General features: G+C 38.1%; 1 protein-coding gene across 4 annotated transcripts in view; it reads left to right on the top strand.

The window, feature by feature from the left end:
• The window catches only part of LOC126416674 (uncharacterized), a 213,201-nt gene that overhangs the window by 57,285 nt on the left and 139,442 nt on the right, over positions 1-16,474 (top strand). For all 4 annotated transcript variants that reach the window (XR_007575492.1, XM_050084477.1, XM_050084476.1 and 1 more), the window contains exon 4: positions 11,447-11,663. Coding sequence is in view for 3 of the 4 variants with exons in the window: in XM_050084477.1 (XP_049940434.1) it covers positions 11,447-11,663 (217 nt within the window). In the remaining variant the exon portion in view is untranslated. The remainder of the gene's footprint in view (positions 1-11,446; positions 11,664-16,474) is intronic.

Below are 16,474 nucleotides of genomic sequence, written 5' to 3'. Positions count from 1 at the left end.
AGATTACTCCTGTTTCTGCTCTGTTCTTCAGAGGTTGAATTTTATTCCTAATATATGTGTGAATTTAATTTATTGGTTTAATGTGCAGGAGACTCAAGAAATTGTGATGATTTTAATGGTCATCATCATCATCGTCAGCCATTGAATATCCAGTACTGGACGAAGGCTGCCTCTAAACTAGACTGAAATATGCTATTGGTATACCTTTGCATAAAAAGGGGGATAGATCTGATGTCAACAATTACCGTCCAATCTCCCTTCTAACAGCTTTATCCAAAATTTTTGAGAAAGTAATGTATTCAAGATTAGCTTCACATATCTGTAAAAATGAAGTACTAACAAAATGTCAGTTTGGTTTCCAGAAAGGTTTCTCAACAGAAAATGCCATATATGCTTTCACCAGTCAAATTTTGAATGATCTGAATAACCGAACACCACCCATTGGGATTTTTTGTGATCTCTCAAAGGCTTTTGATTGTGTAAATCATGAAATTCTGCTAGACAAGCTCAAGTATTGTGGCATGAGTGGGACAGTGCACAAATGATTTAATTCGTACCTAACTGGAAGAGTGCAGAAAGTTGAAATAAGTAGTTCTCGTAACATGCAAAGATCAGCACATTCCTCAAACTGGGGAACTATCAAGTATGGGGTTCCACAAGGGTCAGTCTTGGGTCCTTTGTTGTTCTTATTATATATTAATGACTTGCCATTCTATATTCATGAAGAGGCAAAGCTAGTTCTCTTCGCTGATGATACAAGTATAGTAATCACACCTGAGAAACAAGAATTAACTGATGAAATTGTCAATACTGTCTTTCAGAAAATTACTAAGTGGTTCCTTGTAAACGGACTCTCACTGAATTTTGATAAGACACAGTACATACAGTTCCGTACAGTGAATGGTATGACGCCATTAATAAATATAGACCTTAATCAGAAGCATATAGCTAAGGTAGAATATTCCAAATTTTTAGGTATGTCCATTGATGAGAGATTAAATTGGAAGAAACACATTGATGATCTGCTGAAACGTTTGAGTTCAGCTACTTATGCAATAAGGGTCATTGCAAATTTTGGTGATAAACATCTTAGTAAATTAGCTTACTATGCCTATTTTCACTCATTGCTTTCATATGGCATCATATTTTGGGGTAATTCATCACTGAGGAATAAAGTATTTATTGCACAAAAGCGTGTAATCAGAATAATAGCTGGAGTCCACCCAAGATCATCCTGCAGACATTTATTTAAGGATCTAGGGATATTCACAGTAGCTTCTCAGTATATATACTCTCTTATGAAATTTGTTATTAACAACCAAACCCAATTCAAAAGTAATAGCAGTGTGCATAACTACAACACTAGGAGAAAGGACGATCTTCACTATTCAAGATTAAATCTAACTTTGGCACAGAAAGGGGTGAATTATACTGGCACTAAAGTCTTTGGTCACTTACCAAATAGTATCAAAAGTCTGACAGATAACCAACAAGTATTTAAGAAGAAATTAAAAGAATTTCTTAATGACAACTCCTTCTACTCCATAGAGGAATTTTTAGATATAAATTAAGAAAAAAAAAGAAAAAAAAACAAAAATATTTAAAAAAAATAATAAAAAAATAAAAATAAAAATAAAAAATAAAGAAAAACAAAAAACACAAAAAATTGTTATATTAACTTAAGTATGTTGTTAAATTAACCTAATTATGTCATGTATTGGAAAATTCGACTCGTTCCACATCATTACGAAATATCATATTCATGATCCATGGAACTAGTATTAATCTAATCTAATCTAATCTAATCTGCTTCTCTTCTTTCCTTCTTTATTTCATTCAGCATGGCTTTCCTATGCTGCATCCAGCAACCCACCAACCTGTTCCCATCTCATCCTTGCACACTCCCATCATCTTCCTGAACCCCTATCCTACTATCCCTCCCCCTTCCAGGCCATTGCCTTTTCTGTATCCCCACTACCAATCCTTGCTGAGAATACTACTCACACTAGTAACATCTAAGCACCCAGACGACAGTGGACATGTGTATGTGAGCTGTGTGTGTATGAATGTGTGTGTGTTTTTTCATCTGTTGAAGGATTTTGTAACTTATCCAACAGTCTACTTTTAAATGTGCCTGCCGGGATCCTGTATGTAGTGGGCAGCAACTGTTCTAGTTCATATTTTTCTTCCTGGATTTTCTTTTATTTAATTTCATTATTCACCATCATCACTGAGTGTTTTTCAACAAACAAGAAAGAATGTGGGACTGGAATTCTTTGTGCTGCATCAACTGTGGTGAAATGGAATATTTGGAACCATCAAACACTATGAGATGTATACTTCAAAAGGCATTAGGATATGATCAAAGCTGAAGGAGGAGTGGAGGAAGTAATTTTTTTGTAGGATGGGCTAAAGAATGAGACTCAAAGGGATGACAAATTGAATGACATATTGTATGACTAAGAATAAATGTAATATTGCCCAAGACACATACAGAAACTGTAGGAGGATATGAAGAATAAATAGGAATTGAGTGGAACTTTTTTTCTATTAATATTATGAAAGGGAAAGTTGCTACTCGCCATATAGTGGAAATACTTAGTCGCAGATAGGCACAACAAGAAGCTGTCACAAATAAAGCTTTCGGCCATTAAGGCCTTCATCAGTCATAGATGACATGTGTCTGTCATCTATTGTTGACGAAAGCTTTGATGACCGAAAGCTTTATTTTTGACAGTCTTTTTGTTGTGCCTCTCTGCGACTCAGCGCCTCCACTGTATGGTGAGTAGCAACTTTCTTTTCCATAATATTGTTACATTCCATCCTGGATTTTTCATTGTTTGTTTCTTTCCTAATAAAAAGAGTATTTTTATGACAATCAGTTCCAGTGAACAGATTACATCCCAGAGGCAGTTGCTGAAGCAAGTGATGGAAGGATCAGTTGTAGTGTTGATTATGGAGAGGTTTATCTCAAATACACCAGTTTACTAGCACTACCTGCACACATTTTTTTGGTGCCTGTCTATGTGAGAAGAAATCATAAGGGGTGTTGTGTAGAATACAATCAGGACACACTAATAGTGTTGCACTTCATTAATGATCTAACATTTTATTTGAATCAGGAGGCAAAATTAATCCTTTTTAAGATGGTAAGGCATAATTGTCAAGCTGATAAAAGAACCATCCACAGGCAAATAATAAATGAAATTTTTTTTATTAAAGTTATTAATGGACTAGCTTTAAACTCTGAAAAAACATACACCATACAGTTTTTATTTCCTTTTTTTTACTGGCATTTGGCCATCGCTCTACAGCCTTCCATCACATTTACATGGTCTCATTCTTGATGGTTATTCTGCTGTGCACTTCGTTTATTGCTATTTACAAAAAAAATTAGGGCGTGAATAAATGACACCACTAGAGACTACTCACAAAGTAATTATACTATGATAATTAAAAAAGAAAACCATATCATAATAAAAAACTATACATCCTGTATACAGTCTGCCTAGATAGTTAGATCACACATATTTGACTGATTGAATATCATATTTGATAATATATAATAATTTCAATCCCAAAAAAAGCAGGTGTCGACAGATGTGAAAATTACCGAACTGTCAGTTTAATAAGCCACGGCTCCAAAATACTGACACAAATTCTTTACAGACTAATGGAAAAACTAATAGAAGCCGACCTCGGAGAAGATCAGTTTGGATTCCGTAGAAATGTTTGAACACGTGAGGCAGTACTGACCCTACGATTTATCTTAGAAAATAGATTAAGGAAAGGCAAACCTACGTTTCTAGCATTTGTAGATTTAGAGAAAGCTTTTGACAATGTTGACTGGAATACTCTCTTTCAAATTCTGAAGGTGGCAGGGGTGAAATACAGGGAGCGAAAGGCTATTTACAATTTGTACAGAAACCAGATGACATTTATAAGAGTCGAGGGGCATGAAAGGGAAGCAGTGGTGGGTAAGGGAGTGATACAGGGTTGTAGCCTATCCCTGATGTTATTCAATCTGTATATTGAGCAAGCAGTAAAGGAAACAAAAGAAAAATTCAGAGGAGAAGAAATAAAAATTTTGAAGTTCACCGATGACAATGTAATTCTGTCAGAGACAGCAAAGGACCTGGAAGAGCAGTTGAACGGAATGGACAGTGTCTTGAAAGAAGGATGATATAAGATAAACATCAACAGAAGCAAAACGAGGATAATGGAATGTAGTCAAATTAAATCGCGCAATGCTGTGGGAATTAGATTAGGAAATGAGAGGCTTAAAGTAGTAAATTAGTTTTGCTATTTGGGGAGCAAAATAACTGATGATGGTCGAAATAGAGAGGATATAAAATGTAGATTGGCAATGGCAAGGAAAGTGTTTCTGAAGAAGAGAAATTTGTTAACATTGAGTATAGATTTAAGTGTCAGGAAGTCGTTTCTGAAAGTATTTGTATGGAGTGTAGCCATGTATGGAAGTGAAACATGGACGATAAATAGTTTAGACAAGAAGAGAATAGAAGCTTTTGAAATGTGGTGCTACAGAAGAATGCTGAAGATTTTATGGGTAGATCACATAACTAATGAGGAGGTATTGAATAGAATTGTAGAGAAGAGAAATTTGTGGCACAACTTGACTAGAAGAAGGGATCGGTTGGTAGGACATATTCTGAGGCATCAAGGGATCATCAATTTAGTATTGGAGGGCAACGTGGAGGGTAAAAATTGTAGAGGGAGACCAATACACTAAATAGATTCATAAGGATGTAGGTTGCAGTAGGTACTGGGAGATGAAGAAGCTTGCACAGGATAGAGTAGCATGGAGAGCTGCATCAAACCAGTCTCTGGACTGAAGAACACAACAACAACAAGATTTCATAATAGTTCACTCTTCCGGGTTGACAGCAACACTGCAGCCATTGTTGGTATGGAAACCTTTGCATTAACCATAGCTTGGATAAAAGATTTTTGTTGTGTCTTGCATCTGGTACACAATAGTAGTAAATGGTTCATGTCTCCTTCATTGCATATGTCACATAATGTAGATTCCTTCAATCATATTCCTTCAAACCTACTCAGAGCAGATGGTTTGGAAATTCTGCTATGATTTAGGCGCACGGTTGTAATGGTTGTTATGAGTCACCTGCTTCTATTCCAATTTGGAAACCAAGGAAATGATGTTTTTGCTCAGATGACAGCTGGATGGGGAGCCCTTCTTGGCATCTCACATTTCCATTGATTAAGCTCAAGTCTTACAGATTTGTACTGGCAAAACTACTCCATCTACTATAAATGTACTTTGCCAGTTATAAATAGGATAGAAAGTTCGAAGAACTTAGGTGTGCATATTGATGAAAATGTAAACTGGATAAGCCATATAGTAGAGCTTGAACTACACTGCTTACAAAAATTTTGGAATGCTTGTAAAGTTTTATCACTTTCTTAAGTTACTGTGGCACTCAACATCTTAACTGGAGAAATGTGATGTCTCCCCAACACAGATTTCTCTCAAATAATGTTATGCAATTCAGCATAATCTAACTTGTTCCCATCATCGTTTACTTCAAACCCTTCCTTCACATTGATAATTGCTGGTTTTTTGTTGGATATTTCTTTTCTTTCAGTTTATTCATACTACCTGTCACATCTTTTACTTTTTACATAAGAATTGACCATTGTTCCTTTGTTTGTCTGTACTTCATTTTCTAAGCTGCTGAACTTGTTATTTAATGTAATGTGATACACTTCCTCATTCTTAAATATTTCTGCATTTCTGAGTCCCTCTCTGATGAAACTGTTTCTTTTTGATTTAATGTATTTTTGATCTTCATTGAATGAGTCCATAATTACTTGTTTTTTAAAGGTGGCATAGGACTGTCAGAACCTGTACAATTTCTGTTTTGTTTGATGATGTATGGGGAGTCTTATTTGTAGTTCCAATTGTTGGTTCTTGCCAAGCCCATTTTCTGTTTGTTTTGTTGTAACATAATATGTTAAGTTCTTACATATGGACCTTCTTGGCAAATTCTGCTGAAATGTGACCCCTGTTACGCTTGATATCATATTAAAAGTTTCCCACTGAAGAAACATTCTTTTAATTTTGATCATATTTTGTCTTTGAAATCTGCGATTATTGACTTGCAATGAGATTTTCTGTCCTTAGTCATCATCTGTAATTTTTTTTTATTTATAGAGGTCTGTCTCATCATCGGAAATCATATACTTGAATAGACTTGAATCAGACTAGTGGAATATTTATTATGTATTATTATAATAAGCCGTGTTGTTCTACCCAAGATTATGTCATTATATGTAATTTTGTTTTTAATTTATTTGTTTACATTAAAGATGACGCTTCATAGCAAATCACATGCCTGATATCAATTCTGTTATGTCTTCAGTTTTTCACTACACTTCTCATAACTTGGCATTTGATGTAAACCTGTCTTTGGATCTGTAATTTATTACTTCAAAATAAAAAGTGGTAGAAACATTGAATGTCTTAATTTTATTATTGATTTAGCCAGATGTTGTGTAGCGAGGTGGGCTGCAGAAGTAGGTGGTCACAGGCCATGCCATGAAGCTGCTACTTCCAGTGCTCTTGTACCTGGGACAGAATACCATTGTCCTGGGATTTCACATGTCAGCATGGTCTTCGACAACTATAATCATAGTAAACTAGCTTGTCAGGACCTAAAGAGACTGGCAAGACATGTGAACAATGCTAAACCTCAGCAGAGCTATGCTCACAACAGTGTCAGCTCACAATTAAGTAATTCTAAATCTTGTAGTTTGGGATCAGCATTAATTCACACGATAATCATGTGTAAGGAGAAACCTCTTGTCAGTTATGTCACTTAAGAGTATGTCATTCCTTGTGTAATTTATAGCACATGTAGACTGTAGGGTAGCAAACTATGCCTCACCACGTTGACTGCATAGTGGATTGATTAACAGCCCATCCATATTTCTTCCCAGTAGAACAATTCATCAATAATGCCAAACACCGGTCTGGTTCAGGTTCATTGATGATGTCTTCATGACCTGGACTCAGGACCAAGAAAGCCTTTCTTTTTTGATTCACAACCTCGACATCATCTCTCCCATCCACTTCACGTAGTCCTCCCCAACCGAGCATTGTTGACCTCCTCCTCTCTGATGGCTCCATCTGCAGCTCTGTCCACATTAAACCCACCAACCACCAACAGTACATGCATTTCAACAGCTGTCATTACTTCTACGCCAAAAAATCCTTCCCATACGCTACAAGTTGCAGACAGTCACAATTAAAAGGCACTTACATAAAGCTTTTGGCCACAGCCTTCATCAGCAAAAGATAAACTTGCACCATTCATACACACAAGCAAGCACTCCTCAGGCACACATGACCGCCAACTCCAGCATCTCGGGGCGGAATGCAGCTATCATGTGAGATGCAAGGGGTGGAGGGGGCGGCAAAGGGGGAAGGATAGTAATGTACAGGTGGGGAGAGAGACGAACTCTGTCTGGTTCGCCTCGAAGCAGTAGTAGTTGTGGGTTAGTATAAAGTTAGTAAGGTATATGAGGAATGAGTTAGTGGGCTTGGAGTCTGAAGGATGTTGGGAAAGCTAGAGTTCAATGACGGTAAGACGATAGGCATGAGGGATGTTGGTGTATAGGGAGGTGGTATCAACAGTGATGTGTAGGGATCCAGGAGATGAAGGGGTGGGGATGGTGGAGAGTTGATGAAGAAAGTGGGTGTTGTCTTTGACATGGGAGGCTAGATAATGAGCAATTGGTTGGAGGTGTTGGTCAGTGAGGGACAAAACTCTTTCAGGGGGGTCACAATAACTTGCCACAAAGGGGCATCAAAGATTGTCAGGTTTGTGGATTTGGGGAGCCTACTTGTCACTGTTGGCGCCACCTCCCTATACACCAACATCCCTCATGTCCATGGTCTTACCACCATTGAACACTACCTTTCCCTACATCCTTCAGGCTCCAAGCCCACGAACTCATTCCTCATACAGCTTACTAACTTTATCCTAACTCACAACGACTTCTCCTTTGAGGGAAGGTATACAAACAGATCCACAGCACAGCCAGGGGCACCTGCATGGCACCCTTCTATGCCAACCTTCTTATGGCCCATCTGGAGGACACATTCCTAGCCTCCCACAATGCCAAACTCTGGTCTGGTTCAGGTTCATTGATGATGTCTTCATGTCCTGGACTCAGGACCAAGAAAGCCTTTCTTTTTTGATTCACAACCTCGACATCTTCTCTCCCATCCACTTCACGTAGTCCTCCTCAACCGAGCATTGTTGACCTCCTCCTCTCTGATGGCTCCATCTGCAGCTCTGTCCACATTAAACCCACCAACCACCAACAGTACATGCATTTCAACAGCTGTCATTACTTCTACGCCAAAAAATCCTTCCCATACAGCCTGGACAACAGGAGACGGCATATCTGCAATAACAAGAACTGTCTTGCTCAGTATGCTGAGGGTCTCACCGAAGTCTTCACAGATAGACACTATCCCCCGAGATCTAGTCCACAAGCAGATCTCCCATGCCATTTCCCCTCCCCCCCTCCCCAATCCTCCCACCATCCTCAAGAACCAGGCACAAAGGAGTTTGTATGTGTTGGGGCGAGGGGGGAGGGTGGTCAGTGAGAAAAAGTTTCCTAAGGGTTTGAAATTATGTGTAAAGGTTGCTGGAAGCATCTAAGGGCTCTCTTTTCAAATATTGGATATGAATAAAGTGCTGATATTTGTGCATCGTCAGTTACATTGTTTACAATTTCTAACCATAGTAGTCGACTTGTGTGTTAAACTTTTAGCATAGGATCATACTTCATAATGAGTTATGAATAGATTATCATGGCAATTTAATTTTTTAACTTCATCAGTAATCAAGCGAAATGTTGAAAATCAAATTTTTGTTTCTCCTGGAAGCTGTTAGTCAGGCAACTTGCAGCTGCTACCAGGTGATATGCTGCTAGACGTGGTGTATGTGCACTGTTGAAATTTTGGCAAGTCTTACTAACATAGATTTCTCCTGCTTAGTATGACACATCTCCTTCACCAGCTACTGCTGCATGTATGCTGCTACCTATTTTCAGTGCATTCTTTGTGCTAACTTGCTCCTCCCTTGAGACAGATTGCTTCTAGTGGGATATATACCACAGTCTCTGGTCTAGTTATAACTACATCTACATCCATACTCCGCAAGCCACTTGACGATATGTGGCGGAGGGTACTTTGAGTACCTCTATCGGTTCTCCCTTCTATTCCAGTCTTGTATTGTTCGTGGAAAGAAAGATTGTCGGTATGCCTCTGTGTGGGCTCTAATCTCTCTGATTTTATCCTCATGGTCTCTTCGCGAGATATACGTAGGAGGGAGCAATATACTGCTTGACTCCTCGGTGAAGGTATGTTCTCGAAACTTCAACAAATGCCCATACCAAGCTACTAAGCGTCTCTCCTGCAGAGCCTTCCACTGGACTTTATCTGCCATCTCTGTAACGCTTTCTAAATGATCCTGTAATGAAGCGCGCTGCTCTCCGTTGGATCTTCTCTATCTCTTCTATCAACCCTATCCGGTACGGATCCCACACTGGTGAGCAATATTCAAGTAGTGGGTGAACAAGTGTACTGTAACCTACTTCCTTTGTTTTCAGATTGCATTTCCTTAGGATCCATCCAGTGAATCTCAGTCTGGCATCTGCTTTACCGGCGATCAACTTTATATGATCATTCCATTTTAAATCACTACTAATGCCTACTCCAAGATAATTTATGGAATTAACTGCTTCCAGTTGCTGACCTGCTATATTGTAGCTAAATGTTAAAGGATCTTTCTTTCTATGTATTCACAGCACATTACAATTGTCTACATTGAGATTCAATTGCCATTCCCTGCACCATGCGTCAATTTGTTGCAGATCCTCCTGCATTTCAGTACAATTTTCCATTTTTACAACCTCTTGATGGACTACAGCATCATCTGCAAAAAGCCTCAGTGAACTACTGATGTTATCCACAAGATCGTTTATGTATATTGTGAATAACAGCGGTCCTACGACACTCCCCTGCGGCACACCTGAAATCACTCTTACTTCGGAAGACTTCTCTCCATTGAGAATGACATGCTGCGTTCTGTTATCTAGGAACTCTTCAATCCAATCACACAATTGGTCTGATAGTCCATATGCTCTTACTTTGTTCATTAAACAACTGTGGGGAACTGTATCGAACGCCTTGCAGAAGTCAAGAAACATGGCATCTATCTGGGAACCCGTGTCTATGGCCCTCCGAGTCTCGTGGACGAATAGCATGAGCTGGGTTTCACATTATTGTCTTTTTCAAAACCCATGCTGATTCCTACAGAGTAGATTTCTAGTCTCCAGAAAAGTCATTATACTCGGACATAATACATGTTCCAAAATTCTACAACTGATCGACATTAGATATATAGGTCTATATTTCTGCACATCTGTTCAGCATCCCTTCTTGAAAATCCTTTGGTACGCTACACTCTTCTAGAGACCTACGGTACACTGCTGCGAGAAGGGGGGCAAGTTCCTTCGCGTACTCTGTGTAAAATCAAACTGGTATCCCATCAGGTCCAGCGGCCTTTCCTCTTTTGAGCGATTTTAATTGTTTTTTATCCCTCTGTCATCTATTTCAATATCTACCATTTTGTTATCTGTGTGACAATCTAGAGAAGGAACTACAGTGCAGTCTTCCTCTGTGAAACAGCTTTTGAAAAAGACATTTAGTATTTCAGCCTTTTGTTTGTCATCCTCTATTTCAGTACCATTTTGGTCACAGAATGTTTGGACATTTTGTTTTGATCCACCTACCGCTTTGACATAATACCAAAATTTCTTAGGATTTTCTGCCAAGTCAGTACATAGAACTTTACTTTTGAATTCATTGAACACCTCTCGCATAGCCCTCCTCACACTACATTTCGCTTCGCGTAATTTTTGTTTGTCTGCTAGGCTTTGGCTATGCTTATGTTTGCAGTGAAGTTCCCTTTGCTTCCACAGCAGTTTTCTAACTCGGTTGTTGTACCTCGGTGGCTCTTTTCCATCTCTTACGATCTTGCTTGGCACATACTCATCTAATGCATATTGTACGATGGCTTTGAACTTGGTCCACTCATACTCAACAGGCTTTCACGAGTACTGTAACTTTCAGTCATTTTTTTCCATTAAAACTTATTTTACTGTAAACTGTTTTGATGCAGATTCAATTACACATGGTTTTCACTTTCACCGTGTGTCACCATAAGAACACAGATAATATGTTTCTTCAGTGACGTATCAACTGTTGCTGTTATGTCATGCAGTCTGGTGGCATCATGACTTCAGTTGTCTGTACATTATGTTTTATATGACACTTGTATATATTGCTTCTGTGTGTTTCTAAAGCTTAATTTGAGTTTCTGTTTCTTAGGGCACTGGTGTGCCTAAGGATCAAAATCTACAGTTGGCACTGGCTTTGTCAGTGTCAATGAAAGAGGCAGAACAATTAGAGTTAGAGAAAGAAGAAGATGCATTAATTGAAGCTGGTTTGGGAGAAGAAGTAATGGAGAGGCAGAAAAGCTTATTAGAGAAATTCGGTTTCACAAGCTCAAAACCACCATCATTGGACCCTGCAAATCCCAGAGCAGGTACGATACATCAGTAGCATTTTATGATATAGCTTTGTTATTAATACTGTATGAAAATTAAAGTGTAATAGAAAAACTGAAGTGGCAGGAAGCCTTATCTTCAACGTTATAGTATTATTACTTCTTAATACTGGTTACCACAGAGGTGACTTTGTTTTGATGTGATTCATATTCATGTATGGAATCTTTTGGAGTATTCATTTGTGTTTCATTAGCAGACTGTTAGTGGATAATCCAGTCAGCTGTTTTATTGGCATACTGTATATTGTTCACATTATTGTTTTGAAATTGTTCCATTTCATCTTCAGATGTGGTTATAGCCGTCCAACTCAGACTGAAACACTGAAGTACTTAAAGAGATTCAAAACATAACAACATTGAAAATAAGTTGTGTTGTTGTAAACCTAAAATATGCCACTTTTTATGTGTTTTTACTAAGTCTTATTAGCACTTTGTTCAGTTATTTGTTGAAACTTAAGACAGTTCCTGTTGGGGTTCTAACACTGTCAGAATTGTTGTCTTGTATGTACAGCACTCAAAGTATGACATATTTTGTTTTAATGTATTATATATTTTGTATATTATACATTTTAGTAAATTTGTTGAATAGGCTAGAGCACTCAAAGTGAACATATGACAGATATGGAAAACGACATGGCAACTAAGGAAAACAACATGGCAACTAAGGCATCATATTGTTGAAAATTTACTACACTGGGAAAAAATATTTCAATTGCAAATATTATGATCAAATATATATAAATAAGATAAATGTTTCTTGGAAGTAAATGCACATTGAGTGTCTTAAAAACAAGTTCTGCAGCGGTAGTAGACATCATGACTCACAGTTTGAACTAAAAAAATATTGATCATAAGTAAATTATAGCTAGAATTGGGAAGAAATGTATATAACTCAAGTAAAGACCTTGCTACACAGATGTAGTTTTTATTAGTAAACCAAAAAGGACTTGTCACGGAGAACAACTATTGGTTGCAAGGAAACAAATTTAGTGGCGTAAAACAAAAAAAAATATGCAGCTGTAATGGAGATCACAATACACAGTGTGAACTAGAAAAATATTTCAAACATGGAAACTCCAGGTAGGAATATCAACAATGTAGGAAGAGACAGATTGCTACTTACTGTAAAGAAGACACATCAAACTGTAGCCAGGCACAATTAAAAGACGCTCACATAAAGCTATTGGTCTCAGCCTACATCAGTAAAAGAGGTGCACGCACACGCACGCGTGCCCACACACACACACACACACACACACACACACACACACACACACACACAAAAGCAAGCCCATCTCAAGCACACCCGCCTGCCAACTCCAGCATCTGAGACCAGTATGCATTCTGGCCAGAGAAGCTGGTGTTGGCAGCTGTGTGTGCATGAGGTGTGCTTGCTTCTGTTGTGTGTTGGGGGGGGGGGGGGTAAGTAACAACCTGTCTTTTCCTACATTTTTGGTATTCCTACCTAGAAAAATATTTGTATAAATAAATTGAAGCTGGAGACTGTTGTACACAGCTTCAAATATAAGCTACTTTGAAAAAAAACAGGTTGAGTGCCTCATTTAAAAGCTGTACAGCTGTAGTGGATACATTGATAAACAATACGAACTAAAAGTAAACTATGTATCTCAAAGAAATCAAAACTAATATAAAAAAATGCACTTTAGCTAAATAGTGCAAGTGGAGATTGTGATATGCAGTTGTGAATAAACTAGTGACCCATCCTGGCTTGACATAGGTAACTCCAAGTATCTACAGCTGGGCAACTTGTCTGGTGTAACGGTCACTAAAACTGCTCTTATCAGCTTAATATCTGATACATCCTGCAGTACGGGTCAAATTGGAAGTCAGTAGGAAGTTGCACTGGCCTCCCAGTATTGGTAACCTGTGCTGACTCTTGGTAGCAGAAGCTCGCACTGCCTCCAGGTAACAGTAGCTTTTGCTGGCCTGGTGCTGCAGTCGTGTGGCTTTATCTTATTCCTAGCATTTATGCCGTTCAGCACTGGATGACAATGACACCATTTTCACAGTAGTAGTGGACTTTAATTCATCATAGTTCAGCCAGTTTGCACAAAATGTTTATAAATTATGCACACGAATCTCCCACTGGAATCAGTCTGTTAGTGAAAATCATACCAGAATTCTGAAGTTGTTCCTGAGATTAGCCCAAATATACAGACATAAACCACATCAGAGGACTTTAATTTGTATATTTATAGGCAGAAGAAGGTAAAAGATGGATGTATCAGCAGTATATGGAAACAGTTGTCACACAAGAACTTTAACAATTTATTGGAAAGAAAATTAACTAGGTGTCTTAAAAGAAACTACAGCTGTAGTGGGAACGAGACAATATTTTGTTTCTCTTATACAACAAAAATTAAAAGTATAATTTCTCTAGGGGGAGCATTGGAATTTAAAATGCGCTCCATGAAGTGAAATCATAGCAGCTCTTAGCATTATGTCATTAGTGAAAGCCAACAGTTAGTACTGTAAATTCCTCTTGAGCCCATTCATGTTGAAAATTTTAAAATTTTCCTACTGAATTGAATGTTTAAACAAATTTCAGGCTTGCAGCTGGTTGCCATTCAGTACATCCCATGATATTTTGACTGGGCACCTGCCAGTTATCCTTATGTGAGCCACAAAGACTGACGAGATGTCCTCCAATCCACAATGTATGGCATGCTGCGACTATTATGCTCATGCGTCAAAATCAAGTTGACAAACAGACCACATTTCCCGATTGCAGTCTTCTCACTAGTGACACTGCAGATCTCAGCTGTCCTCTGGTTTACTGCTCACTGTGGCCATTGAGTCACTCTAGAGAAAATCATGGAGATGTTGGAGTTTCACACACTGTCTAAGTGCTAGTTGCTGTCACAGTTCATCAAATTTTCCTCTAGGTGGACTTGTAGGGATTCTTTAACAATGGAGTCCCAAAAGGTGTTTCTTTGGTCAGGATCATTGTTTTCTCATACTCTGTTAAATGTCCACAAGAAATACAGTTTTTAGCAATAGTGGACTTACTTGGTTGCAAAAGTTGATTGCATCATTGGTGTTCAGTGCAGTGTTCTTCCACATTGTGTGTGTTCTGACCTACGTAAGCCATACCACATTGGCAATGTATTTCATAAATTCCAGCCTTCCACAATAACAAGCTGTCATTCAGTGATCCCAGGTCTGCGATCTTAGGTGGTGGACAGAAAACCACTTTCATCTGAAATTTATGGAGTATTCTTGCTATTTTAAACAAAATGTTGCACACAGAAGGAACAAAAGCTAAAGATTTTGTCAGCATGTTCTTCTCTTTATCCACTTCCTGGTTTTTGGTTTTGATTGATAGTGCCCTGTTAATCTGCCGGGTAGAATATCCATTTTGCCTGAATTCTGTCTTTAAGTGGGTGAGCTCTTAAGGCAAACTGTCTAGATCCAAAACTATGTGAGCTCTGCATACAAGTGTTTTACGCACACTCGTAGTTTGCAACGGGTGACGACAGTTTGATACTTGCAAATACAAATCAGTATGAGTAGGATTATGATAAACTGAATACCCCAGAGGACCGTCATTCTTCCATCCAACTAGGACATCCAAGAAAGACAATTAATCATCTTCCTCTATTTCCATAGTGAACTGAATGTTGTTATGAATGGAGTTGAGGTGATGATGAACTCCATTAATTTATTTTCTCCATGAGGCCACACTATGGAAGTATTGAAATTTGTCAATCCTGGCCATTTTATATTTCATGTTTCACTACAATTTTATTACCCATAGTGTAGAACCAGTCTTATTTTTATCGTGCTGCTACAACTAAACTTTGTTTCACTGAACTTGCCTCTTATGCAAATGCAAGTTATTGCATATGATTATTGTTAGTATGTCCAGTTTTTGTTCAAACTGTGTCTAAAATGAATGTGATCTGAGAATGGTTACATTGACATCTGAAACTAGTCTAGTCATCATATTTTAATTTTTGTATGTGTATGTCACCTAAGCAATTAAACGATTTTTGAAATAAGATTTTTTACATTTTAACAAAATATACATACTCATGTAAACCAATCACAAGGATTGGCTAACTAATGAGAGGGGAACATATGAACATAAATATTTTGCAAAATAGCATTTATTCAGTTTCAGTTAAACTGAGTGCATGTTCAGTTAGAAAAAAATTGTTAATTAAATTTTTGACCTGTTTTCGATTGCTATCCTAGCACAGGAAAATTATTTAAGTAGTAGCATGCCTTTCTCAAGTCTGCTGTCAAAAACTTAAAAGCCTAATTCTACTGAACTCTGCTATTGGAGTCCTTATTACTACTTCCATCTTGACCACAGAACATTCAGTGTTTTCCCCACAGTGTCTTGCCGTTTGTTGACCATATGACTACTCACTGCTCCAAGCCTATGCTTGTTCTTTGCTGCCCCCAAGTCATATCTAGTCTGTCACTACCAATCTTCTCTCCTGATTATTTTCCGTACCTCCTTCAGTAATTATGTACTTACCTTTCCTTAGAGTAAACTCTTCCCATTGGCTCCCTTGAAATGTTTCGCACTATTTTCTAACATTGTTGAACAAGTTCTTATACTGTGCATTTGCGAAGAAATCAGTGTCGAACTACATTCCCTTGTTTAGACCCTCTCAACTGGTGTTTTTATTTTGGCAGCAAAATTCGTCAGCTGTGGTTAGTATTATTCTGGATAACTATTATCATATTGTAAATCCCATGACTGAAGCCACTACTCGTGAGTTGGCTGGAACATCAACAAGTCTTCTAGCCAGTTTAAC

Source organism: Schistocerca serialis, chromosome 8, assembly GCF_023864345.2.
Source record: "Schistocerca serialis cubense isolate TAMUIC-IGC-003099 chromosome 8, iqSchSeri2.2, whole genome shotgun sequence".
NCBI lineage: Eukaryota > Metazoa > Arthropoda > Insecta > Orthoptera > Acrididae > Schistocerca > Schistocerca serialis.
The sequence above is the reverse complement of the archived record's forward strand: the minus strand, read 5'-3'. Positions and strand labels throughout refer to the sequence as shown.